General features: G+C 40.9%; 1 protein-coding gene across 1 annotated transcript in view; it reads right to left on the bottom strand.

Annotated features, from left to right (window-relative positions):
- LOC103081641 (dual specificity mitogen-activated protein kinase kinase 6-like) overlaps positions 1-5878 on the bottom strand; it is a 35364-nt gene extending 29486 nt beyond the window's left edge. Inside the window, 2 exon segments of the mRNA XM_007449049.1 lie at positions 5505-5571; positions 5698-5878. Coding sequence (XP_007449111.1) covers positions 5505-5571; positions 5698-5878 — 248 coding nt within the window.
- Positions 5879-26342: the final 20464 nt, after the last annotated feature.

Raw genomic sequence — 26342 nt, 5'->3', positions numbered from 1 at the left:
TTATAACAGCCAAAAACTAGAATCAGCCCAGATGTCTTCAGTAGGTGAGTGGTCAAACTCTGCTGTCTGCATGCACACTGACAGATGTACATGCATAACTCAGCAAGATATTACTACTCAGCGATTAAAAGGAGCAAAGTATGTATACAACATGGATCAATCTTCAGGAAATTATGCTGGAGTGGTGAAAGCCAATCCCAAAAGGTTACACACTATAATCCCACTTATATAATAATATTTTTTAATGAGAAAAAATAATAGACAACAGATTAGTGGTTGCCAGGGGTGAGAAACAGTACTGGGAGAGGTGAGGAGGGAAGGCAGTCGTGATTATAAACTGGCAACATGAGGGATCCTATTGGTTTCAGAACCATTCAGTTTCTTGACTGTAGTGGTGAAACCTACACAGGTGACAAAAATGGTACAGAAATTTAACATCACACATACTAGTGAATATAAGTAAAACTGGAAAACCTGAATTAGATGGGTACATTGTATCACTGTCAATATCAATTGCGCTTATAATACTATAGTTTCACAAAATGTTACCATTGGGCAGAGAATATAAAGTTTCTCTATATTGTTTCTTACAACTGAATGTGACTGTACAATTATCTCAGTAACATTGTCAATTTGAAAAGTCAAAGAAAAAAATCAGAAATCAATAAAATTGAAAGGAGGAAAATAAAGAAAACAAAGTTGGCTCTTTTAAAAATTCAATAAAACTTGATAAACCTCTAGCAAGACCAACGCAGATAGAAAGAAAGAAGACACAAATTATCAATATCAGCAAAAAAAGAGGGGGGATATCTCGGTGTATCCTGCAGTCATTACAGGAGTCATCAGGAAATACTATGAGCGACTTTACTTCATAAATCCAACGACTTAGAAGAAATCCCTTGACAACTGCAAACTGCCGAAACTTAGCCACAATGAAATGGATTATCTGAGTTGCCCGATAACTATTTTAAAAAATGAATTGGTAATTTAAAAGCTCCAGAAAAAGGAATACATAAGCCCACTTTGTTTTTTTTTGCAGTACGTGGGCCTCTCACTGCTGCGGCCTCTCCCGTTGAAGAGCGCAGGCTCCGACCGGGGCACGAACCCGCGTCCCCTGCATCAGCAGGCGGACTCTCAACCATTGCGCCACCAGGGAAGCCCCCTAATCATTATTTTGTACACCTGAAACTAATATTATACGTCAGTTATAGCTCAAAAACATTTTTTTAAGAATTACCGCCTATCTTATACAATGTCTACCAGAAAACAGAAGGTACTCTTACCAACTCATTTTATAAGGTCAGTATTACGTTAAATACCAAAACCAGAACATAATAGCTCAGACACACACACACATACACACACACACACACACACACACACACACACGTCAACATCTCTCATGAATTTAAGACAAAAATCTTCACAAAAATATTCACATTTTAGGAGATTAAATCCAACAATGTATAAAAAAAGTAGTATACCCCAACCACGTGGGATTTTTTGGGCGTATGCGAGACTAGTTCTGTATTTTAAAAATCCATCAGTGTAATCCATATCAGTGGGACAAAGAAGAAAACTCCAAGATGACATCAATTGACGCACAAAAAAAACACTCAACAAAATTCAACACACATTCATGATAAAAATGTTGAGTACACTTCGACCAGAGAGGAATTTTTTCAACCTCATAAACAACATCTATGAGGACTTAACATCATGCTTAATGGTGAAAGATTGAATGATCAAGGTAGCGTGCTCTCACCAATCTTATTTAACATAGTACTGAATATCCTTGCCACTAAAATAAGGTAAGAAAATAAAGGTTAAAAAAAAAAACGAACAGGAAAGGAAGAAATAAAACTGTCTTTTTTGCAGAAGGTATGGCTATCTACACAGGAAACTCTAAGTAATCTACTAAAAAAGCTCCTAGAACTAATCATTGAGTTTTAGTAAGGTCACAGGGTATGCAATCAACCCAAAAACCAATTGCATTTCTAAACACAATAAACAAATGCAAATCAAAATCAAAAGTGGAATACAATTTTTATTGCTTCAAAAAAAGGAAACACTTAGGTATAAATCCTCACAAAACCTGATGGAGAGAATCTGTATGATGAAAATTATAAAATACTGTTGGACGAAATCAAAGAAAATCTAAATGCTCGGAGAAATCTACCACATTCATGGACTGGAAGACTGAGTGCAGTAAAGATGTCAATGCTCGCTCAACTGATCTATAGGTTAAACGCAATTCCTACCAAAAATCTCAGCAAGTTTATTTGTAGACATAGACAAGCGTATTCTAAAACTCATATGAAAAGAGGAAAGCCCTAGAGTAACCAAAATAGTTTTGAAAAAGAAAAGCAAAGTGCGAGGAGTCACTTTTCCCAATGTGGAGGCTTACTATATAGCTGCAGGAATCAAGACAATATGACAGACTGGCAGAGCAACAGACTCAGAGACCAGTGGAGCAGAATAGAGGACCCAGAAATAGATCCACACAAATACGCCCAATTAATATCTGACACAGGCGCAAAAGCAATTCAGTGGAGGAGGGATAGCCTTTTCAGCAGATGGTGTTGGAGCAACCAGAAATCCATTGGCAAAAAAAAATAAAGCCCAACCTAAACCTCACATCTTGTACAAAAATTAAACTCGAAATGTAACATAGCCTTAAATCTAACATGTAGAACCAAAACACTTCTAGAAAAAACATAGGAGAAAATCTGTAGGACCCAGGACTAGGCAAAGAGTTCTTAAACCTGTGACCAAAAACATAACACATAAGAGGAAAAACTAATAGACTGGACTTCATCAAAATAGAAAGACGAGGGCTTCCCTGGTGGGGCAGTGGGTAAGAATCGGCCTGCCAGTGCAGGGGACACAGGTTCGAGCCCTGGTCCGGGAAGATCCCACGTGCCGTGGAGCAACTAGGCCTGTGCACCACAACTACTGAGCCTGTGCTCTAGAGCCCGTGAGCCACAACTACTGAGCCCGCGTGACACAGCTACCGAGCCCACGCGCCTAGAGCCCACGCTCCACAACAAGAGAAGCCACCGCAATGAGAAGCCCGCGCACTGCAACGAAGAGTAGCCCCCGCTCGACGCAACTAGAGAAAGCCCGTGCGGAGCAACGAAGACCCAGAGCAGCCAAAAATAAATAAATAAATTAAAAAAAAAAATAGAAAGACGAAAAGACCCATTACAGACTGGGAGACAATGTTCTTGAATCACATACCTGACAAACTCTGTGCATCTAGGATATATGAAGAACTCTCAAAACTCAACATAAAAAAAAAAAAAAATCTGTTTACATAATAGGCAGAGAAGTGCACAGACATTTCACTGAAGAAGATGTAGTGATGGGAAATAAATGCCAAAAGTATTCGACAGCCATTAGAGAAATGAAAATTAAAACTGCAGTGATATCTCACGTCTACCAGAATGGCTAAAATGAAAAACAGTGATGATGCTGACAGGGATGCTGAGAAACTGGGTCACTCATACATTTTTGGTAAGAATGTACATGGGTAAAATCACCCTGGAAAATACTTGGCAGTTCTTTCAAAACTAAAAATGGACTTACCATATGACCCCAGTAATTGCATTACTGGACATATATCCCGGGGAAACAGAGACTTGTTTCTATGCAAGAACTTATATACATGAATGCTCACAGCAGATGTATTCATAACAGCTCAACTGGAAACTACTTGTATCTCCTCCAAAGGCTAAAGGGTTTAACAAACTGTGGTATATCCGTACCATGGAATGGTAGTCAGCAACAACAAAGAATAAACTATGGATACATGCGATAACTTGAATGAACCTCAAGGAAATGATGCTGGATGAAAAAGGCCAATCTCAGAAAGGAGATGCATGATTCCATGTGCACCACAATCAAGAACTAATGAAATGGAAAAGGAGAACAGATCAGTGGTTGCCAGGGATTAGGGATGGCAGGGGTGGGGGTCAGAGCTGGGGAGTAAAAGGAGAGGGTCTTGTAGTGCCTTACACTTGGGTATCTTGATTGCAGTAGTCGTTATGCAAGGCTGCACATGTGATACAACTGCACAGAGCGACACACGCACACGCACACACACAAGGGCTTATATTTTGCTGGTGAAATGTGAACACGTTCTGCGGTTTGCGCCAACACCACTTTCTTGGTTTTGATATGATACTAGGGTTGTGTAAGATGTTAACATTGTGGGGGACACAGATGGGGGAAGGGTACAGGGGACTTTGTACATTTCTTTGCCGCCTCCTGTGAATCTACAGTTACCCCCTGAAGTCCCGTATAGGGAAGCCACATGTTTGATCCTAAGCTCACGAGAAGAAACCAATCTGAGAGGAAAAGTTATTAATTACATAGTTCATAGGTCCAAGGGAAGAAAAATAACCAGAGGGACCGAAAAAAAGAAAGAAAAAAAAAAAAAGAAAGAAAGAAACCCCAGTCTTGGTAGTAGATATGGAAAGAATTCCTCCTGCAGATCCTCTTGAAAGGAGCACTCTCACTTGAATTTGGCTCTACAGTCCAGGGCACTGAAGAACAGCCCTCCCCTCTGCTCCGTCCCTAGAGGTTCTTCAGTGGAAAGTGTGTTTACATGGTTGCATAAGATGCAATGACCAAAGTCTTACAGAACATGATCATTTTTATTAGCACATTCCAACACCAGGGGTGCACCGTCCGATAGGGAATGATCACGGTTAAGGTCAGAAACCTCTACAAAGGGAGGTGCTTTTTTATAGATGAGCAGAAGCCTGAAACATTTAAGTTTCCATTGGTATGGCCTCTCATTGTACTTGCTCTGCTTTTATGGTTCCTCTGCTGTAATTGTTTTTCTTGGAATTTCCATTCCTCCCATGCAGATGCTTTGATAGGTGGTCATACCCCCAGCTAGGCAGGAAATACCGTCCCCACCCAACAGAGAGACAAAGAAACAAGATGGAGGATCCAGGAGAGGGTGCCCTGCTTCACCAGGACCCGAGCTCCCTTAGGGATTTGGGCCAAAGGCTCAGCTAACAAAGGAGTGGTCCTTCGTCTCATGTTTGCCTTCTGTTTATATGGGCAGGATTTAGGTGGCAGGATGCTGAGTTCTCACCAAATACCATCTTTCTACCTCAAACCAAGTTTTATAGTAGTGGCTCTCTCAGGGGTTTGCTTGTTTGCTCAGATCTATATAGAAAAGGCAAAAAGTCCATGTCCAGTGACCTTTTCGGATTTACATAGGACCCTATCTGCTGAGTGCATTTGTAGAATGTTTAACCAACTAGTAATGAGTTCAAAGCTACCCATTCCATATAGACTGACCGACTATGATTATTTTTTTCGGGTCTCAGAACAGTAAGTACTTGGCTTCTGCCTTTAAAAGGCTCTCCTTTCTAACAACTATCTCCATAGTCAAGGTATTGCTCACCAGTCCAAAAATGAACTCCCATTCCCTGGAAATCTGTAAAGTGCAAGCATTTGGATTAAGAGGATGATCCTGTCAGACTTACGTGGAACTGGTCTGAGGTTGTTCAAATGCTTCTTTGGGGATTTTAAGGCCAGGGTTTCTCTTCTTGCCTGTTGGGAAAGATGGAAGAATAAACTTAAGGTCTGAATCACAGCATGAGAGCAGGGACAGAGACTGCAGCAGAAAAAAGGACAGAACTGGGAACGCAGGTTTCATTTCCGCATTCAGAACCCCGCTTCCTACCAGGACGGCTGTGAATGACAAGCACCAGTCACCAGGCTGAGCAGAGCTTCCCAAGTGCACACTGAGGTCATGGATGAGGTTTTTCACCAGTGCAGGATGCAATGTCAGTATAAGGCTGCCAATCCTCTTTACCCAGGAAGGCCTGCCCTTTTCTCCCTGCTGGGAGTTCAGCATTCCAACTTCTTTATTTTCTTGTACACAACAATGGTAATGGTAGACGGTGTTAGTTACAGGGTTTTTTCCTTTATAATGTCAGCCAGATGTACTCACACTTCTCTTAGTATACCACAGTTTTCTAAATTGATCTTTGATTAGACGACGGAGTTAACCATGGAGGTAGAATAAAACATACTTTCCCACTGTTCTCCCCTTCCTGTTCTCAACCACCTGCTGTAAGTTAAAACACCTAAGCGAAGGGTAGGGTAATACTTATTTACTTTTTCCCCGTTCCAAAAAGGATTACGATAACAGATGGGCCCACGCAAGGAGGCTGTCGCTTCTTTGGGCTCAAGATGGGAACGTAATCAATGTGTTCATCATCCCCAGGCTGAAACCACAAGAGAGCTTGGCTCAAATACTTTTGTTGATGAGTTTAAAAGAACAGACTGAAAAATGACGGCTCAGGAAGCGATCAGAGAATCCAGTCTTGTAAAGGCTCGGGATTTTCCTCATCTAAGGACATCCTGTATCTCTTCATGCTTGGCAGGAAACGCCAGAGCAGAGCTGGATACGACACCCGTGGGCTTACATTCTTTCTCACCTCTTCTCCACGTTGCAGGGAGCACTACAGAGCTGACACAAACCCTGCTTAAGGCTCTGAGTAGAGATCTGCAGCTGCATAGAAACTGCAGAAGTCATATTCTGTAGCCTCTTGCAGGAAAATGACATCCAAAGACTTCAGTGACTGCTCACCACCAGAGAGCCAGCAATGACCCAGTCAGAATCAGAATCCAGGTCTCCAAACACTCAGGTGGGAACTCTTTCCTCTGTGCCACAATGGATGACGTTTAGAGGTGACCAGAGAGAATGGGGTAGCGGAGTACGGGGTTATGAGTTTTTAAAAACCAGATTACAGGGGCTTCCCTGGTGGCGCAGTGGTTGAGAGTCTGCCTGCCGATGCAGGGGACACGGGTTCGTGCCCCGGTCCGGGAGGATCCCACATGCCGCGGAGCGGCTGGGCCCGTGAGCCATGGCCGCTGAGCCTGCGTGCCCGGAGCCTGTGCTCCGCAACGGGAGAGGCCACAACAGTGAGAGGCCCGCGTACCGCAAAACAAACAAACAAACAAACAAACAAAAAACATTACATCCAATTCCTTCACTCACCAGGGTCACTTTTCATCTGACTCTTGATATCCTCAACTATAAAACGGTGTAGTAACATCAATACCTACCTTATCGGACTGATGTGAGAACCATGGGATAACACAAATGAAAGAGCAATGAAATAATTATAATCATTATAATCATTTTAGAAAAACAAGCTGCACAGTCTCATAAAAGAAAATGAGTCATTTAAGAAACACAGGAACAGGGACTTCCCTGGTGGTCCAGTGGGTACAGCTCCGCGCTCCCAATGCAGGGGGCCCGGGTTCGATCCCTGGTCAGGGAACTAGATCCCGCACGCATGCCGCAACCAAGAGTCCTCATGCCGCAACGAAGATCCCGTGTGCCGCAACTAAGACCCGGCACAGCCAAAATAAATAAATATTTAGAAACTCAGGAACAGAATTGGTATGTTATCATAGTCCAATGTAATGTATAATTGCGATCTTTCTTTCTATGCCTTCAAAATCCAGAAATCTAGATCAATTCTGCCAAGTTGCATAAAGCCAGGAAGCAACATGCTTGGCAGTAATCAACACAGAGAAAGCCTTTCAGACCCACCTTCACTGAGTGAAGTTAAGTCAGAAAGAAAAACAAATATTGTATATTAATGCATATATGTGGAATCTAGAAAAATGGTACAGATGAACCAGTTTGCAGGGCAGAAATAGAGAGACAGATGTAGAGAACAAACGTATGGACACCAAGGGGGGAAAGTGGTGGACGGGTGGGATGAATTGGGAGATAGGGATTGACATGGATACACTGATGTGTTTAAAATAGATAACTAATAAGAACCTGCTGTGTAAAATAAAATAAAATAAAATTCAAAAAGTAAAAGAACCACCTTCATTGTAACAGGTCTTCTCAGTTGTCTCCTCATTTGGACTTACCTATGCGTTTTACAAAAATTCAAAACTCATCATTTACCTTCCTATTCCTGGAGCTCAGATGGCCATTGAGCACATGCCACTGAGTTAGTTATTGACAATACACAGAGCTGTACTATGCTGGATCTGATTGTGAGAATCCAAGTAGATAAATGGCCTAATTCCAACAATTCCCATCCATGGGCCTCAGGCAATACACAGGGAAGGCTATTTTAAATGAGATACTCTAAGGAAGAATGAACAAGTTTGACTTGTCTAAACATCATGCAGATTCTAACACAGGTGACAGAGAATTCAGGTAATCCCGACAAATACAACCCTGTAGTTCTCCCAGACAAAACGAAACAAAAGGAAACTAAAATATATTTTTCCTGCGAAAAAGCCTCCCCAGATGCCATTTAAGCAAAGCCGAAAGCAAACGTTACTCTTAAGTTCCTACATCTCTCTCCTTCATTTCTAACTCAGCTCTTGCAAGATGGATGTCAAGAGAAATACCTATTTATGGAGGAAAAGACCTTTGAAAAACTTTAACATAGCAGTGAATTGTTACACCATAGGAATTCATTATTCATAGTTCATTAATAGCAATCGACTATTAAGCTATAACTAACAAATCGTCAAAACGTCTATACAAAGAAATAGCAAAAGAAAGAGAGAAAAGTTGGCACAGAGACTAAAGAAAGAAATGACCCAAACAACAATAAAGTCTTCTAGGTGTGGGAAAAGAAGACCCCTGGTTCTCCTCTGACAAAAAAAAAAACACAAGAAAAAGAGTTCCATCAGACACAAAACCTAGTTGAATCACCATTAGAAAACACCCTGCCTTCATTTTTTAACAGTAAATACAAGAAAAATCACAAAGGCACGCACCAACATTCCATAATTCACTTACTTGACCATCACTGGAAGAACAGCCCCATAAAAGACCAGCAGAGGTACCTCTAATAAGGGTTTCAGGGCTGCTGGGAGAGCGAGCAGAAGAAAACCCCAGAGAAGGCTTCTTTACTCAGCTCGGAAGACGGCACTTCAGCCGAGCAAAACGGAGCTGCACAGACTCCACCCCTCCTGCAGTGCCGATCACCCCAAACCTCTGCAAGTTTATTGTTCCCAGGGAAACTCCCACTTCAGGGAGGGAGAGTCGAAGTGGGTCTATTTGAACACCAAGGTGTGACATTAAGCATTAACCAGACTTGGAGGAATAAATCTATAAAGTAATTCTGGATAGCACAGCGTTCTCCAGCTTTTCTATAAATGCCTCTTTCATTTCTTAAAAGAAAGGAAAACAATATGTGATCAGTTTCCAGCTGTGTTTATTTCAAAGCAATCTGTTCCCCTTGGCAAGGCTGCCAACACCTGACTGTTAACATTTAACACTGTGTTAAAAAAAAAATTAAGGAGAGGCAGCAAGATGAATAATAAAACTAAGTGGCCAACTATGGTAAGTGGCCTTTTTGCTTGACTTTCAAAAGCAAAAATGAAAAATACGTCAGAAAACCGGCTCTATGTTATGTCACATGCTAGTAACAAGCCTTCTCAGAAGGAGAGAATTCTGTATACGTCTGCAGATCTCAACCAGCTGTGCCCTCTTATTGGCACAATCTGCAAAGGGTAAAAACCTCCTTGGCCTGATGGAGCATATGTGGTACCATATTACATCAGCCTGTGTCACACCCATGCCTGTTTTCTCCAAAAATATTGTAGTCCCACTGCACACATGTATTGGCAAAATTCATCTTAAACCAAAGCCTTTCCCCAGTGGCACTGGGGAAAAAAAGAAAAAGAACCTTGCCAGTAGTTAGAAAACATTTACCAAGCCACAGAAATGTTCACCAGCTCCGACCGTACCGAAAATGATGGGGTACACAAGACCTCTTGCTGGGCACCGCTCAGAGAAGCTACGCACAAAGGGCTTCTCTCATGTGCCTTATTACATAAAACAGAAGATCGTGCTCCAGCGCCAACCCAAACAGCAAGAGAAACCAGAGGGGTGGAATCCGGAGGCTCTCCTGACACCTAAATGTTTGTCAGCCTGGCCAAGGGTCCGGGGACATGATTATGAGGGTTTATGATTATTGACACAGCTTTACAAAAGGATGGCTTTGCTCCCAGCGCCAAATTCATTTTAAAAATCTGTTTCCCAACGTGAATGGGATTTCCAGCCAAGTAACTGGCAACATGAAGGCCCTGGCTGCCCTTGCCTTCATACTTGCATCTAGGCTTCAGTTCCACGGGTAGCCGGCACTAAAAGTGGCAGAGAAGTGTCATTAAATGTTATTAAGTCACAATGATCAGATGTAAGGCAGCTCACAGAGCAGGGCAGAGTGAAGGGAGAACAGAGAGAGAGCTGGCTTAACAACAGCGACACGGAAGTGGACACAGAAAATTCCCCCAAACCACTGGATCTCACCCACCACTGAGACTCCCACCAGGATGCCAGATTTCTTTGGAATTACATAAAATTTAGAGAAGGAAAGCTGCAAAGTTCATTTTAAAACGTGCAGTCATTTTTATTTCAAGGAGGCAGATGAATCTCCTGAAACAACAGCTTTACCTCCATGTCCCTGGGCTTAGGGGCTCCAGCCCTCCTGTGGACAGGAGCTCAACCTTCTAAATTCAGCCCATTTATCACACGCCCCACAGAACCTTCCCAGACCTTCCCAGACACTACTTAAGGAGCACAGTCCACACCCACCAGCTTCCACAGGCTGGCATCTCGAACACAATACGAATTCAATGCAACTTCACTCAACTCCCACTATTTTAATTTAAAACGTCCACTCTACCTAAGATAGATCTCCACGACCGTCTTCCATTTATATTCCTCATACCTTGTCTCACAATCTCGAATCACTTCTGCATTTACGTGTTCGTTTTTGAATCCATTTATTATTTATTATCTGTCTCACCCAGAAACGTTCAGCTACGGCAGCAATTTTGCCCAGGGCTTGTACACCGTCAGTATTTGTTGACTGAACATTTGTTGTTCTTTTCTCAGCTGTTTCGAATTTTGGTATTGAGGTCTTCAAAAATAATTTTAAATAGTGTAGTCTGTAAAAATATTGAATCACTATGTTGTACATCTGAAGCTAATATAATATTGTATATCAACCATAATTTTTTTAAAAAAAGCACAGAATGGAGTAGAAATTGTTCAACCTTGAGCATACGTAAGAGCTCGTTTTAAGTCCCCGCTGTGCCACTTAACACTGGGACCCTGAGGATGATTCTGAAACTCGGTTTCCACAGCGACAAGCTGGAGACGAGACTCTGGCTGCTGAGAGATTTAGTTGGCATAAACTACGGGAAGGAGTCCAGCACACAGCAGGTACCCACCGGATAGCAGTTTCTTTTCTCCCTTCCACGTTTGTGCTTACATTTTTAAAATAGGAACGAAACAGAATGTCCCCTCTGTGGGCAGGTTATTTCTTCAAATGCCATCTCTGTTCTTCCCCTTCTGTGTTATTTATGTGAAAATGACATTTTCAGACATCTCATCAATCGCGAACCGTATTCTCTTGGTTCCCACTGACTATGGGAATTGTTTAAGCTCTATAGGATCAGGATCTCTAAGAGAAAACCCTCAGAATCCATATTTTTTATAAAGGACTTCAATTTTTTAGAGCAGTTTTAGGTTCACAGCAAAACTGAAGGGAAGGTACAGAGATTTCGCATATACCTTCCTGTTCCCATACATGCAGAGCCTCTCCCATTATCGGCATCCCGCCAGAGTGGTGCATTTGTTACAAATGATGAACCTATATCGACACGTCATCACCCACTCACTCTTGGTGTTGTACATCCTAGGGGTTTGGATAAATGTATACTATGCATCTATCATTGTAGTGTCATACAAAGTAGTTTCACTGTCCTAAAAATCCTGTTCTCCCCCTATTCATCCCTCCTTCCCCCCAACCCCTGGCAACCACTGATCTGTTTACTGTATCTATAGTTTTGCCTTTTCCAGAATGTTATATAGTTAGAATCATACTCTGTGTGTGTGTGTGTGTGTGTGTGTGTGTAGCCTTTTCTAATTGGCTTATTTCACTTAGTAATATGCATTTAAGATTCTTCCATATCTTTTCATGACTTAATAGTTCATTTCTTTATAGCACTGAATAATAATCCATTGTCTGGATATACCACAGCTCATTAATCCATTCACCTACTGAAGTGCATCTTGGTTGCTTCCACGTATTGGCAATTATGAATAACGCTGCTTATAAACATCTGTGCGCAGGTTTTTGTACGAACGTAAGGAGTGTCACTGCTGTATTGAAAGAGCTAGAGAATAAGACAAACCAGTTCCTGTGACATCAGAGAGCACGTGTGATGTGCAATAAAAGTATCGCACCATGAATACACAGGACGTTCAAAGAGGGAGGGAGAAAATCAGGCAAAAGGGAAACGAGAAAAAAAGTCTCATAGAGGAAGCAGTAGTTTACGTGGCCCTTTGATAAACGGCAGGATTTGAGGGCACGTGAGGGCTCATTATACTATTATGTCTTCTTTTTATATATGTTCAATGTGTCCATAATAAGACATGAAAAGGCAACAGTAGGATTCCGAGGAGGAGGAGCTCACGGTGTGGCGAGGACGCCACTGTGGCCTCTCAAAGGCCGTGACACGGAAAGACTGAAAGATTGTAACTAACAATTTTTAATTTTCAGATTTAGGAAGAGAAGTCATCTGTTTTTTAGTAGAGGAGTATCGTGCCATGTTGTGTTTGAAAAACAAATGATGTAACAAGATTAATCTGCTATCTGCAGGGCGTTTTGAAACTGTGGTACACATGCACACACATAACACCTGCATACACACGCACAGATCCGCATACACACACCTGGGTGGTTCAGGCTGTTGGGTCTTTGCTCATATTTCCCCTGAAGTGTTACCATCCTTCCCCCCTGGCCAGTTGCAGCACACTCAGCTCAAGTGCCTTCTCCTCCAGGAAACCTTCCATAAAAAACATGCAATAAATGTCCCTTATCTGTGTGGCCACAGGACTCTACACATTATCTTCCGTCTTCCTTCTTACACTGATTGATTGAACCCACCTGCTCACCCGTCTCTTCTGCTAGAAGGCGAGCTCTTCAGAGCCAGACCCCATGCCTTACCCAGGTGCAGAGTAAGCACTAGACCCAAAAAATGAGAGGCAGAGACCACAGCAACTTGGCTAATAAATTTAAGTTCCTTAAACCTCACAGAGGCAGAATCTATAGGCTCTGGTTATTTCCTGGATAAGAAGTATAGAAGACCAGCAGAAGCTAAGCTGTAGTAGTAACAGTGGCGGCAATCTGGCTTTTCCCCACCTAGATAAAATTAAGTAAAAAAGGAAAGTCAGGCCAGTTGGGGTGGGAGGTGGGAGAAGGCAGATAATGAGCTCCAGTCCTTAGATGTGCTAGGGATAAGCTGAAGGGACACCTGGCAGATTTCAAGCAGGCACATGGAGCTTCAGAGAGGGATGGCGGGGGGTGGGGGGCGCGGTATGAAAATCTGTTGAGTGACAAACAGAGAAGTAGAAAGTTGAATGAGACAGGCAGAGAAACAAGAAGTGAAAGAGAACGGCAAGCAGCCTATGCAAGAACATTTTGAGAGAATGAGATGTAAATGAAGAATCAGCGAAGGACACCAAGAATCTCTGGAGGTGTCCAAGGAGAAAACCCAGCGAGCGCAGAGCAGCACCATCCACTATTCAGAAAAGGTCCTATTTTCAAAGGATGAGAGCACTCCAGAGAGTTTTCTTACAGCTTCCCGGAACTGAAGTTCTTTTTTCAGACCCGGTCGAGCTGAAGCATATGCTTAGTCACGTTAACCATTTGGTGCTGACTTTGTGCTTTTGAAAGAACCTGAAAGCAAAGCACAGCCAAGGCCATCCCGGTGTGGTCTGGGGCCCAGTGAAAGCAGGGGGTGTGCGTGGGGGTTAGGCGGGGAGGGCCCACCGTCTGTACTCATCTCCTTCCTCATTTACATGCCGCTTCATTCATGAGTCTTATCAAAAGGAAACGCAGTCACAGGGTGTTAAAAATACCGCTTTACAATAAAAATACGGCAGCAGTGGCAAAGAAATTGAGGGATGTGGCTCATCTTTTCAAAATGCATGCTCCTCCTGGTTAGGTTTAAAAATTGCACTTATATTTTAGAGAGAAATATTGAAATGTCTCCAGGTGGAATAATATGATTCTAGGATATGCTTCAAAATAATATGGGAGTGGGCTGGGGTGGAGATAGAGGTGAAATAAGCTAGTAATCGTCAAAGCTGAGTGATGGACACACGGTGCTCGCTATCTGTCTGTCTTTGAGTATGTTTGAAAATTTCCAAAATGTGCTGATTTTCTTGAATAGCTACTGAATCACAGAAAATTCTCTTTTAATAGTTAAAAAAGAGGGATAGTAAGAAGACTGCATTTTTCTCTTGGGAGAAGTGGATTCTTTTTTCCCTTTGGTCTAAGATCACAATATTTTAAAAATTTTTATTGGAGTAGAGTTGATTTACAATGTGTTCGTTTCAGGTGTACAGCAAAATGAATCAGTTATACATAGACATATATCCACTCTTTTTTTTTAGATTCTTTTCCCATATGGGCCATTACAGAGTATCAAATAGAGTTTAAGATCACAATTTTAATAGCACTGAGATCACCTCCCTTTAGCCAAGGAAACTACAGGGTCATAATTTTCATTCAACCAGCTGCTTGAAGACTAAGAAGTGCAGAGAAATACAGAGGAAAGTTCTTGATCTATATGTCTTCTAAGAGTGCTACCAGTACAATCCATCCTGCTTCTCCCCCAGATTTACCTAATTTCTTTTAGTGAGCTGCGTTCTACCATGATGTCATTGACCCATGTTGAGGTCACCTTAAAAAGGGGACTCTGGGGTTTCCCTGGTGGCACAGTGGTTGGGAGTCTGCCTGCCAATGCAGGGGACACAGGTTCGAGCCCTGGTCTGGGAAGATCCCACATGCCACGGAGCAACTAGGCCCGTGAGCCACAACTACCAAGCCTGCACGTCTGGAGCCTGTGCTCCGCAACAAGAGAGGCCACAATAGTGAGAAGCCTACGCACCGCGATGGAGAGTGGCCCCCGCTTACCGCAACTAGAGAAGGCCCTCGCACAGAAACGAAGACCCAACACAGCCAAAAATAAATTAATTAATTTTTTTTAAAAAAGGGGACTCTGAAATTCATCTCTGTAAGGTTGTTTTTGATTACCTTATATAATGTCTTCTTTTTCAAAAAATTTTACTTTTTATTGGTCTACAGTTGATTTACAATGTTGTGTTAGTTTCAGGGGTACAGCAAAGTGATTCAGTTACACATACACATATAGCTATTCCTTTTCAAATTCTCTTCCCATTTAGGTTATTAAAGAATATTGAATAGAGTTCCCTGTGCTCTACAGTAGGTCCTTGTTGGTTATCTATTTTATATACAGCAGTGTGTACATATCAATCCCAATCTCCCAATTTATCCCTCCCCCCCCCACCTTTCCCCCTTTGAATAACCATAATGTCTTCTTTATAAAGACTCTTGGGGTAAAAATATGTGTTACCAATAACAAGAAGAGTTGGTTTCTCCTGTATAATTTCTGCCTATGGATGATGTGAATGTTCCTCTAATGTGTTTCCTTCCTTGGGTTGATGGCTAAAAAGCTTAAGGCCAAACCTGGACTCATATTCGTACTCATTTCTGACTCAGTGTTTTTTGTGGCTCTGTTCCTGTCTTACCCACGCTTTTAATAATATTTTATTGTGGAACATTTTATATATATGGGAAAGTAAACAAAACAGTTATAATCAACCTCTGTCTACCTATTCCCCAGCTTCAAAAAATACCGACTTAAGACCAATTTTGGTTCATCTACACCCCACCCACATTCCCAGACATCAAATCATTCCATCCATAACTATTTTATCAGATATCTCTAAAGGAAATTGACTATTAAAAAATAACCATCAGGGCTTCCCTGGTGGCGCAGTGGTTGAGAGTCCGCCTGCCGATGCAGGGGACACAGGTTCGTGCCCCTGTCCGGGAGGATCCCGCATGCCGCGGAGCGGCTGAGCCCGTGAGCCATGGCCGCTGAGCCTGCGCGTCTGGAGCCTGTGCTCCGCAATGGGAGAGCCCACAACAGTGAGAGGCCCGCGTACAGCAAAAAAAATAAAAATAAAAATAAATAAAAAATAACCATTATCACACGGAAACAAATAAGTAATTTCTTAATATCTACTCAGTGCTCAAAATTCTAATTGTCTTGTGAAGAGGGGTTGGGAGAGGGGTAAGATAGGAGAAGGGGATGAAAAGGTACAAACCATAGGTATAAAATAAATAAGATACAAGAATGTAATTAATGTATAGGACAAGAAATCTCACCAATATTTTGTAATAACTTCAAATGGAGTATAATCTATAAAAATATCAAATCACTATGTATACACTTGAAACTAACAGAGCATTGTAAATCCACTATACTCCAGTAAATAACTCTAATTGCCTCCTTATAAATAAGATAAATAATTATCTTGTTTATAAATATTCTAAATACTCTTAAATTACGCTGTGTTTGAATCAGGATCAAAATTAGGTCCTTGCTATATAAAAAGCAAAGGGGACTTTCCTGGCAGTCCCGTGGTTAAGACTTCATCTTCCAGTGCAGGGGGTGCTGGTTTGATCCCTGGTTGGGGAGCTAAGATCCCACGTGCCTCGCAGCCAAAAACCAAAAAACCAAACCATAAAACAGTAGCAGTATTGTAACAAATTCAAGAAACACTTAAAACAAAATGATCCACATCAATTTTTTTTAAAAAAGCAAACAAATAAACAAATTAAATGAACAAACCAAACCAAACCAAACATGTAGATACAGAGAACAGAGCAGTGGTTACCAGAAAGGAAGGGGAGAGTAAGATGGGTAAAGGGGGATCCACCCTATGCTGATGGGTGGAAACTAAATTTTGGTGGTGAGCAGACTGCGGTGCACACGGAAGTCAAAATACAATGTTTTAAGATTAGGTGATAGAATTTTTAGGTCCCTGTCAGTCTATAAGCTCTCCCTCCGTTTCTTGTTGTCCACCCCTCCCCACCCAATGCGATTATTTTGCTGAAGAAATCTGGTCATTTGCCCTATACAGTTCCCCACTAATTCTGAGCACGCACCTTGTGGGCTTGTGTGCCCCTTTGTTAGCTAGAGTGTGATCAGACGGAAACTCGACTGCTCCGTTTGGCACAGCGGCATCACAGGTGGCCTCACCTGCTTTTAACTAAATTGCTGAATTCTTTGCATCCTAGTAAACGCTCCTAAACTCTTAATGGAAAAAAGGAAGAAATAAATAAATGAATGAATAACCCCTCAACAACACTGGGTAGTCAACAAACTTTTTAATCTTTGTCAATTTGATAAGTAAACAAAGGTACCCCATTGTTTTTAATCACCCTTTAAAACTGTGTAATGAAGTTGAATATTTTTAACATGTCTACTGACATCTGTAGTTACGTTTCTGTGAACTGCCTGTTCAAGCCATTTGCTCATTTTTATGTTAGGTTATTATTGTTGTTTTATTTGTAAGAGAAGACATTGCCCCTTCTGTAGTTTGAATCACAAAACACACACACATGTGAGTGTGTCTACCCACTTGGGTTGGGTTTTTCCCCCCTTTTTGATTGTACAGAATTTAAAATTTTTACATTACTTCATGGCCTCTGCACTTTTACAAGGAAGGAACATTCTTTCCTTTTCCCCAAATAGCTAGATAGTTGTCCCAATACCACCTATTAATCTGTCCATTTTTTTCTCCATTAATTTTACACATCTTTTTAATATTTATACCTCTTATATAAGTTCATTGGCTGCTATGTTTAAAAGTTATTAAATATTCATGGCATTGAAAGGCAACTTCACTCAATCCTGACTTTAAGAGAACTCTTTCTAGCTTTTCACCTTAAAAAAATTATGCTGGTTTTACGAAACTGTGTCATTTGCAGAAACGTGGATGGACCTGGAGACTGTCATACAGAGTGAAGTAAGTCAGAAAGAGAAAAACAAATATCATATATTAACGCATGTATGTGGAATCTAGAAAAATGGTACGGATGGTCTTATTTGCAAAGCAGAAGTAGAGACACAGATGTAGAGAACAAACATGGATACCAAGGGGGAAAGGGGGGTGAGTGGGGTATTAGGATGAATTGGGAGATTGGGATTGACATATCCACTACTACGTATAAAATAGATTGACTAATGAGAACCTACCCTATAGCACAGGGAACTCTACTTGGTGCTCTGTGGTGACCTAAATGGGAAGGAAATCCAACAAAGGGGATATGTGTATCCATATGGCTGATTCACTTTGCTGTATGGCAGAAACTGACACAGGAGTGTAAAGCTATGCTCCAATAAGAAAAAAAAAAGTATATATGCTGGTTTTAGATTCAGTTTGACAGAAGAAGGATAGAGCCATCCATGTTTACTGAGTGAAATGTCTTATCAAGGCTCTCAAAGACTTGCCCATACCGTAATCCTTAGAACTTGTGAGTGCTATAGCATGCTCAGGTTTCAGCAGCTGTGATTAAAGGAAGGCTTCTGGGATGAGGAGATTATCGTGGATTATCCAGTTGGGCCCTAAATGCCATCACATAGCTTCCTGATAGCAGAGAGGCTGAGAGACACGAGACACGAGACACACAAAGGAGGCAGAGGCCGGGGGATCCAGCTACAACCTGGAGAACGCCGCGAGTGCCGGCAGCTCCTGGAGGCTGGATTCTTTATCCCAGAGTCTCTGGAGGGAGCCTGACCTGCTGACACCTTGATTCTGGATTTCTGGCCTCCAGAAATATGAAAGAATAAATTTATGCTGTTTTAAGCCACCAAGTTTGCGGTTACTTGTTACAGCAGTTACAAGAAACTAGTACACTATGGGCGGACCTCGGAGAGATTATGGGTTCCAGTCCAGCCCAGGGCAATAAAGCAAATATCGCAAAAAAGCAAGTCACACGAATTCTTTGGTTTCCCAGTGCATGGTGAAGTTACGTTGACAATATAGAGTAGTCTATTGAGCGTGCAACAGCATTATGTCTAAAAAACAACGTTCATACCTTAATTTAAAATACTTTGTTGCTAGAAAATGCCAACCATCAGTGAGCAAATGCTGTTGGAAAAATGGCGCCGATAGACTTGCTCGATGCAGGGTTGCAACAAACTTTCAATTTGTAAAACATGCAATATCTGCAAAGCACGATAAAGCGAAACCCAATAAAACAAGGTATGCCTGTATTAGAAATGGATGCTGAATTTTACCAAATTCCCTTTCAACATTTATTGAAGTAATCCAGTGTCCTTCCTATTATACCCAAGCTGCCACGCTCTCTACCACATGGATTTCTTACTTTTTCCCTTTCTGTTTTCTTTCTTTCACCAACTCATTTTCACTCTCTTTATTTCCTCCTCAGCAGCTTCTGCCACTAAGCCTTCCTGAGGATCCTGTGTTCCTGCATTGCCTGTGGTGGTAGAAACTTAGAGCCTGCTAATCCCTGGATTCAAGAAACATCTAGAAAGTCTTAACTTGACAAAACAAAGGGGCAAAACAAAGTTAAGAAATGAAATGCAAACAAGAAGGAATAGGTATTAGTAAATGTTCCTTGGTAGATGCCTTTCTCTAGAACAAAGGAGATGGTTCTGGCTTCCTTTCATTTCTCTCTAGCTTGGGGCCAAGGAAGAAGTGTACCCTTTCCCCAGGCCTGTGGCACATTGTGAAATTCTTCATGTCCCCTGTCAACAAGAACCAAGAAGGTAAAGAAACCAGAGCCAAAGCAATCTCAGAAAATATGGCAAGATTCCTCACCTTGACACTCCAACCCTGCAGCCTGAAAAAACTCAGGATCATCCTCTTCCCCATGGCTGTTTCTGCAGTATCTCTCACTTTTTTCTCTCCAGGGAGGCTGGACATTTTTGAGAGTCATGTTTTACAAACCACAGCCTGGCAGAAAACCAGTGGCCTCTGCCTTTTGTTCTGCCACATACTTTGCTGGCTTCATGCATCCCCCACTGGTGACACTTCTGACTAGAGGTTCAGGATGGTTGATAAAAAAACAAAGACTAAGAAATAGCTTCAAGAAAACCACAAAACTTAAATGTGACGTTTTCTGAAAAGAGAAAGCAAACAACTTTTTTTATGCATGTCTACTCATATTTCATTACTATTTCAGATCCTCATGGAACCCTTAAGGGAAAATTCCACAGTCCTATAGAAGGACTTAGGTCCTTATCTCACCATAATTAACAAATATTGCTTCAGGCAGTGCCATAACTCTGCGTGTCAAAGAAGTGGAGTTCTCTAGTCTTGGTCATATGTCTAGAAATTGTTCCAGGCCCTCACCTTGAAACTTGTAAATCAGTTCACCTCTAAGACTAATTGCAAAAAAAAAAAGTACAGTTGACCCTTGAATAACACAGGTTTGAACTGTACCGATTCACTTACATGTGGATTTTTTTCAATAAATATGGCATCTGTATTTTTATTTTATAGTTCTTTAAATGAACTAAGTGTGGGGGAAAGTTTGTGCTCCATCAGAGCTCACAATATGTGGAACCAAAAGAACTAGGGTTTGAGTCCTAATTCTACCCAAACTGTTTGAGCTTCCTGCCCCTGGGTGAGTCACTGATCAATTCATTTGTTTTTCAGGCAGAGACAGCAGTCTGCAGATTTTTGACTGTGTGTGGGGTGGGGGCCGGGGGTGTCAGTGCCCAATCGCTGCTTCGTTGTTCAAGTGTCAACTGTACGTAAATTCCCCGTTGCATCCATAGAATGATCCACCTACCTATGCGATCAGAAATGGGAGTGAAAGGTATAAATTTAAAAATGCATCATGATGCCGTACACACAGCTACCTATAGTTTCCCCAAACTGGTTTTAATGGCTAACCAAAAATTCAAGGAGGTAATTTATAATGATCCCTGGATATACTAATTTTATAAGATTTTCTTTAGAAGAAGAACTACAATCCTGCAGCCTGTGGAACAAAAACCACCTTCACAGAAAGATAGACAAGATGAAAAGGCTATGTACCAGATGAAGGAACAAGATAAAACCCCAGAGAAACAACTAAATGAAGTGGAGATAGGCAATCTTCCAGAAAAAGAATTCAGAATAATCATAGTGACGATGATCCAGGACCTTGGAGAAAGAATGGAGGCAAAGATCGAGAAGATGCAAGAAATGCTTTAAAAAGATCTAGAAGAATTAAAGAACAAACAAACAGAGATGAACAGTACAATAACTGAAATGAAAACTACACTAGAAGGAATCAATAGCAGAATAACTGAGGCAGAAGAACGGGTAAGTGACCTGGAAGACAGAATGGTGGAATTCACTGCTGTGGAACAGAATAAAGAAAGAAGAATGAGAAGAAATGAAGACAGCCTAAGAGACCTCTGGGACAACATTGAACGCAACAACATTCGCATTATAGGGGCCCCAGAAAGAGAACAGAGAGAGAAAGGACCGAGAAAACATTTGAAGAGATTATAGTTGAAAACTTCCCTAACATGGGAAAAGAAATAGCCACTCAAGTCCAGGAAGTGCAGAGAGTCCCATACAGGATAAACCCAAGGAGAAACATGCCGAGACACATAGTAATCAAATTGGCAAAAATTAAAGACAAAGAAAGATTATTGAAAGCAACAAGGGAAAAACGACAAATAACATACAAGGGAACTCCCATAAGGTTAACAGCTGATTTCTCAGCAGAAACCCTACACCAGAAGAGAGTGCCATGATGTACTTAAAATGATGAAAGGGAAGAACCTACAACCAAGATTACTCTACCCGGCAAGGATCTCATTCAGATTCGATGGAGAAATCAAAAGCTTTACAGACAAGCAAAAGCTAAGAGAATTCAGCACCACCAAACCAGCTCTACAACAAATGCTAAAGGAACTACTCTAAGTGGGAAACACAAGAGAAGAAAAGGACCTACAAAAACAAACCCAAAACAATTAAGAAAATGGTAATAGGAACATACATATCAATAATTACCTTAAACGTGAATGGATTAAATGCTCCAACCAAAAGACACAGGCTCGCTGAATGGTTACAGAAACAACACCCATACATATGCTGTATACAAGAGGCCCACTTCAGACCTAGGGACGCATACAGACTGAAAGTGAGGGGATGGAAAAAGATATTCCATGCAAATGGAAATCAAAAGAAAGCTGGAGTAGCAATACTCAAATCAGAAGAAACGAACTTTAAAATAAAGAATGTTACAAGAGGCAAGGAAGGACACTACGTAATGATCAAGGGACCAATCCAAGAAGAAGATATAACAATTATAAATATATGTGCATCCAACTTAGGAGCACCTCAATACATGAGGCAGCTGCTAACAGCTCTAAAACAGGAAATCGACAGTAACACAGTAATAGTGGGGGATTTTAACACCTCACTTAAACCAATGGACAGGTCATCCAAACAGAAAATTAATAAGGAAACACAAGCTTTAAATGACACAATAGACCAGGTAGGTTTGTTTGCTATTTATAGGACATTCCATCCAAAAACAGCAGATTACACTTCTCAAGTGTGCACAGAACATTCTCCAAGATAGATCACATCCTGGGTCACAAATCAAGCCTCAGTAAATTTAAGAAAATTGAAATCATATCAAGCATCGTTTCTGACCACAACGCTATGAGATTAGAAATCAATTACAGGAGGAAAAATGTAAAAAAGACAAATACATGGAGGCTAAACAATACGTTACTAAATAACCAAGAGACCACTGAAGAAATCAGAGGAAATCAAAAAATACCTAGAGACAAATGACAATGAAAACACGATGATCCAAAACCTATGGGATGCAGCAAAAGTAGTTCTAAGAGGGAAGATTATAGCTATAAAAGCCTACCTCAAGAAACAAGAAAAATCTTAAACAATCTAACGTTACACCTAAAGGAATTTGAGAAAGAAGAAAAAACAAAACCCAAAGTTAGCAGAAGAAAAATCATAAAGATCAGAGCAGAAATAAATAGAAACAAAACAATAGGAAAGATCAATAAAACAAAAAGCTGGTTCTTTGAGAAGATAAACAACATTGGTAAACCTTTAGCCAGACTCATCAAGAAAAAGAGGGAGAGGACTCAAATCAAAATTAGAATTGAAAAAGGAGAAGTTAACAACGGCCACGGCAGAAGTACAAAGCATCCTAAGAGACTACTACAAGCAACTCTATGCCAATAAAATGGACAACCTGGAAGAAATGGACAAATCCTTAGAAAGGTATAACCTTCCAAGACTGAACCAGGAAGAAATAGGAATTATGAACAGAGCAATCACAAGTAATGAAATTGAAACTGTGATTAAAAATCGTCCAGCAAACAAAAGTCCAGGACCGAATGGCTTCACAGGTGAATTCTATCAAACTTTCAGAGAAGAGCTAACACCTATCCTTCTCAAACTCTTGCCAAAAATTGCACAGGAAGGAAAACTCCCAAACTCATTCTGTGAGGCCACCATCACCCTGATACCAAAACCAGACAAAGATATGACAGAAAAAGAAAATTACAGACCAATGTCACTGATGAATATAGATGCAAAAATCCTCAACAAAATGCTAGCAAACAGAATCCAGCAACACATTAAAAGGATCATACCCCGTGATCAAGTGGGATTTATCCCAGGGATGCAAGGATTCTTCAATATATGCAAGTCAATCAATGTGATACACCATATTAACAAATTGAAGAATAAAAACCACATGATCATCTCAATAGGTGCAGAAAAAGCTTTTGACAAAATCCAACACTGACTTATGATAAAAACTCTCCAGAAAGTGGGCATAGAGGGAACCTACTTCAACATAATAAAGGCCATATATGACAAACCCACAGCAAACATCATTCTCAATGGTGAAAAATGGAAAGCATTTCCTCTAAGATCAGGAACAAGACAAGGTTGCCCACTCTCACCACTGTTATTCAACATAGTTTTGGAAGTCCTAGCCATGGCAGTCAGGGAAGAAAAAGAAATGAAAGGAATACAAACTGGAAAAGAAGTAAAACTGTCACTGTTTGCAGGTTACATGACACTATACATAGAGAATCCTAAAGATGCCACCAGAAAACTACTAGAGCTAATCAATGAATTTGGTAAAGTTGCAGGATATAAAATTAATGCACAGAAATCTCTTGCATTCCTATACACTAATGATGAAAAATCTGAAAGCGTAATTAAGGAAACCCTCCCACTTACCACTGCAACAAAAAGAATACCTAGGAATAAACCTACCTAGGGAGACAAAAGACCTGTATGCAGAAAACTATGACACTGATGGAAGAAGTTAAAGGTGAGACCAACAGATGGAGAGATATACCATGTTCTTGGATTGGAAGAATCAATATTATGAAAATGACTATACCACCCAAAGCAATCTACAGATTCAGTGCAATCCCAACCAAATTACCAATGGCATTTTTTTACAGACCTAGAACAAAAAATCTTAAAATTTGTATGGACACACAAAAGACCTCGAATAGCCAAAGCAGTCTTGAGAGAAAAAAGTGGAGCTGGAGGAATCAGACTCCCTGACGTCAGACTACTCTACAAAGCCACAGTAATCAAGACAATATGGTACTGGCACAAAAACAGAAATACAGATCAATGGAACAGGATAGAAAGTCCAGAGATACACCCACGCACCTATGGTCAACTAATCCATGACAAAGGAGGCAAGGATATACAATGGAGAAAAGACAGTCTTTTCAATACGTGGTGCTGGGAAAACTGGACAGCTACATGTAAAAGAATGAAATTAGAACACTCCCTAACACCATACACAAAAATAAACTCAAAATGGATTAGAGACCTAAATGTAAGACCGGGCACTATAAAGCATGTAGAGGAAAACATAGGAAGAACACTCTTTGACATAAATCACAGCATGATCTTTTCTGACCCACCTCCTAGAGTAATGGAAATAAAAACAAAAATAAACAAATGGCACCTAATGAAACTTAAAAGCTTTTGCACAGCAAAGGAAACCATAAACAAGACGAAAAGACAACCTTCAGAATGGGAGAAAGTATTTGCAAACGAATCAACGGACAAAGGATTAATCTCCAAAATCTATAAACAGCTCATGCAGCTCAATATTAAAAAAACAAACAACCCAATCCAAAAATGGGCAGAAGACCTAAACAGACATTTCTCCAAAGAAGACATACAGATGGCCAAGAAGCACGTGAAAAGCTGCTCAGCATCACTAATTGTTAGAGAAATGCAAATCAAAACTGTGATGAGGTATCACCTCACACCAGTTAGAATGGGCATCATCAGGAAATCTACAAACAACAACAACAAAACCCAACCAAACAAAAAATAAATAAGATTTTCTTTAGTTCACAGGTCTGTATTGGACTGATTTCAATTGCAGAGTGTGGATGGCATTTCTCACAAGTCCTTATTACTGGGGAGCAGGGTGAAGGCCTGAGGGAAGTGCCCACTCATATCTATATATAATTAGATGGTTAAATTGGAAAACAACTCAACATGGCGCTGTGAAAAAAGAGGACTTATGGGAAGGGGCCAGGCCATAGCACTCATTAGCTGTAAGATCTTAAGAAGTTATTAATCTAAGCCTCGTTCTTAAAATGAGAATACCGATATCTACCTTGGTGGGACTGAAGGAGCAAAAGCGCAATATAGGCAGGACCACAGGATAAGCATGTGTTGGATAAATAAATACTGAAAGTTGCCGGGTCAGCTACACTGCTATTTGGGGCAAGTGCTTTCTTTGTTGTTATTGTTGCTTTAATTTATTTTATTGAAGTATAGTTGATACACAGTGTCGTACTGTATTAATTTCTGCTGTACAGCAAAGTGATTCAGTTATACATACACATTCTTTTGCACATTGTTTTTCATTCTGGTTTATCACAGGATACTGAATATAGTTCCCTGTGCTCTACAGTAGGACCTTGTTGTTTATCCATTCTCTATATGTTAGTTTGCATCTGCTAATCCCAAACTCCCCATCCACCCCTCCCCAACCCCCTCCCTCCCTGGGCAGCCACAAGTCTGTTATCTATGTCTGTGTGTCTGTTTCTGTCCCGTAGATAAGTTCATTTGTGTCATATTTTAGATTCCACATATAAGCGATATCACATGGCATTTGTCTTTCGCTTTCTGACTTTCTTCACTTAGTATGATCATCTCTAGGTCCATGTTGCAGGCAGGTGCTTTCTTATTAACAAGTAGCAGCTCGTGAGAAGAATAAAAGCAACTAATACTTATTGAGAATGTATAACATGCAAGGCAGAGTGCTCAGCATTTCTCATAAATTCTTAATTTAATGGTCACTACAACTCGATGGGATAAGTATTACCTCCACTTCAAGGGCCTTGTCCCGATACACAGAGCTTACACAGAGCTGACCAGT

This window comes from Lipotes vexillifer, unplaced genomic scaffold (assembly GCF_000442215.2).
Source record: "Lipotes vexillifer unplaced genomic scaffold, Lipotes_vexillifer_v1.1 scaffold1538, whole genome shotgun sequence".
Taxonomy (NCBI): domain Eukaryota; kingdom Metazoa; phylum Chordata; class Mammalia; order Artiodactyla; family Lipotidae; genus Lipotes; species Lipotes vexillifer.
The sequence above is the reverse complement of the archived record's forward strand: the minus strand, read 5'-3'. Positions and strand labels throughout refer to the sequence as shown.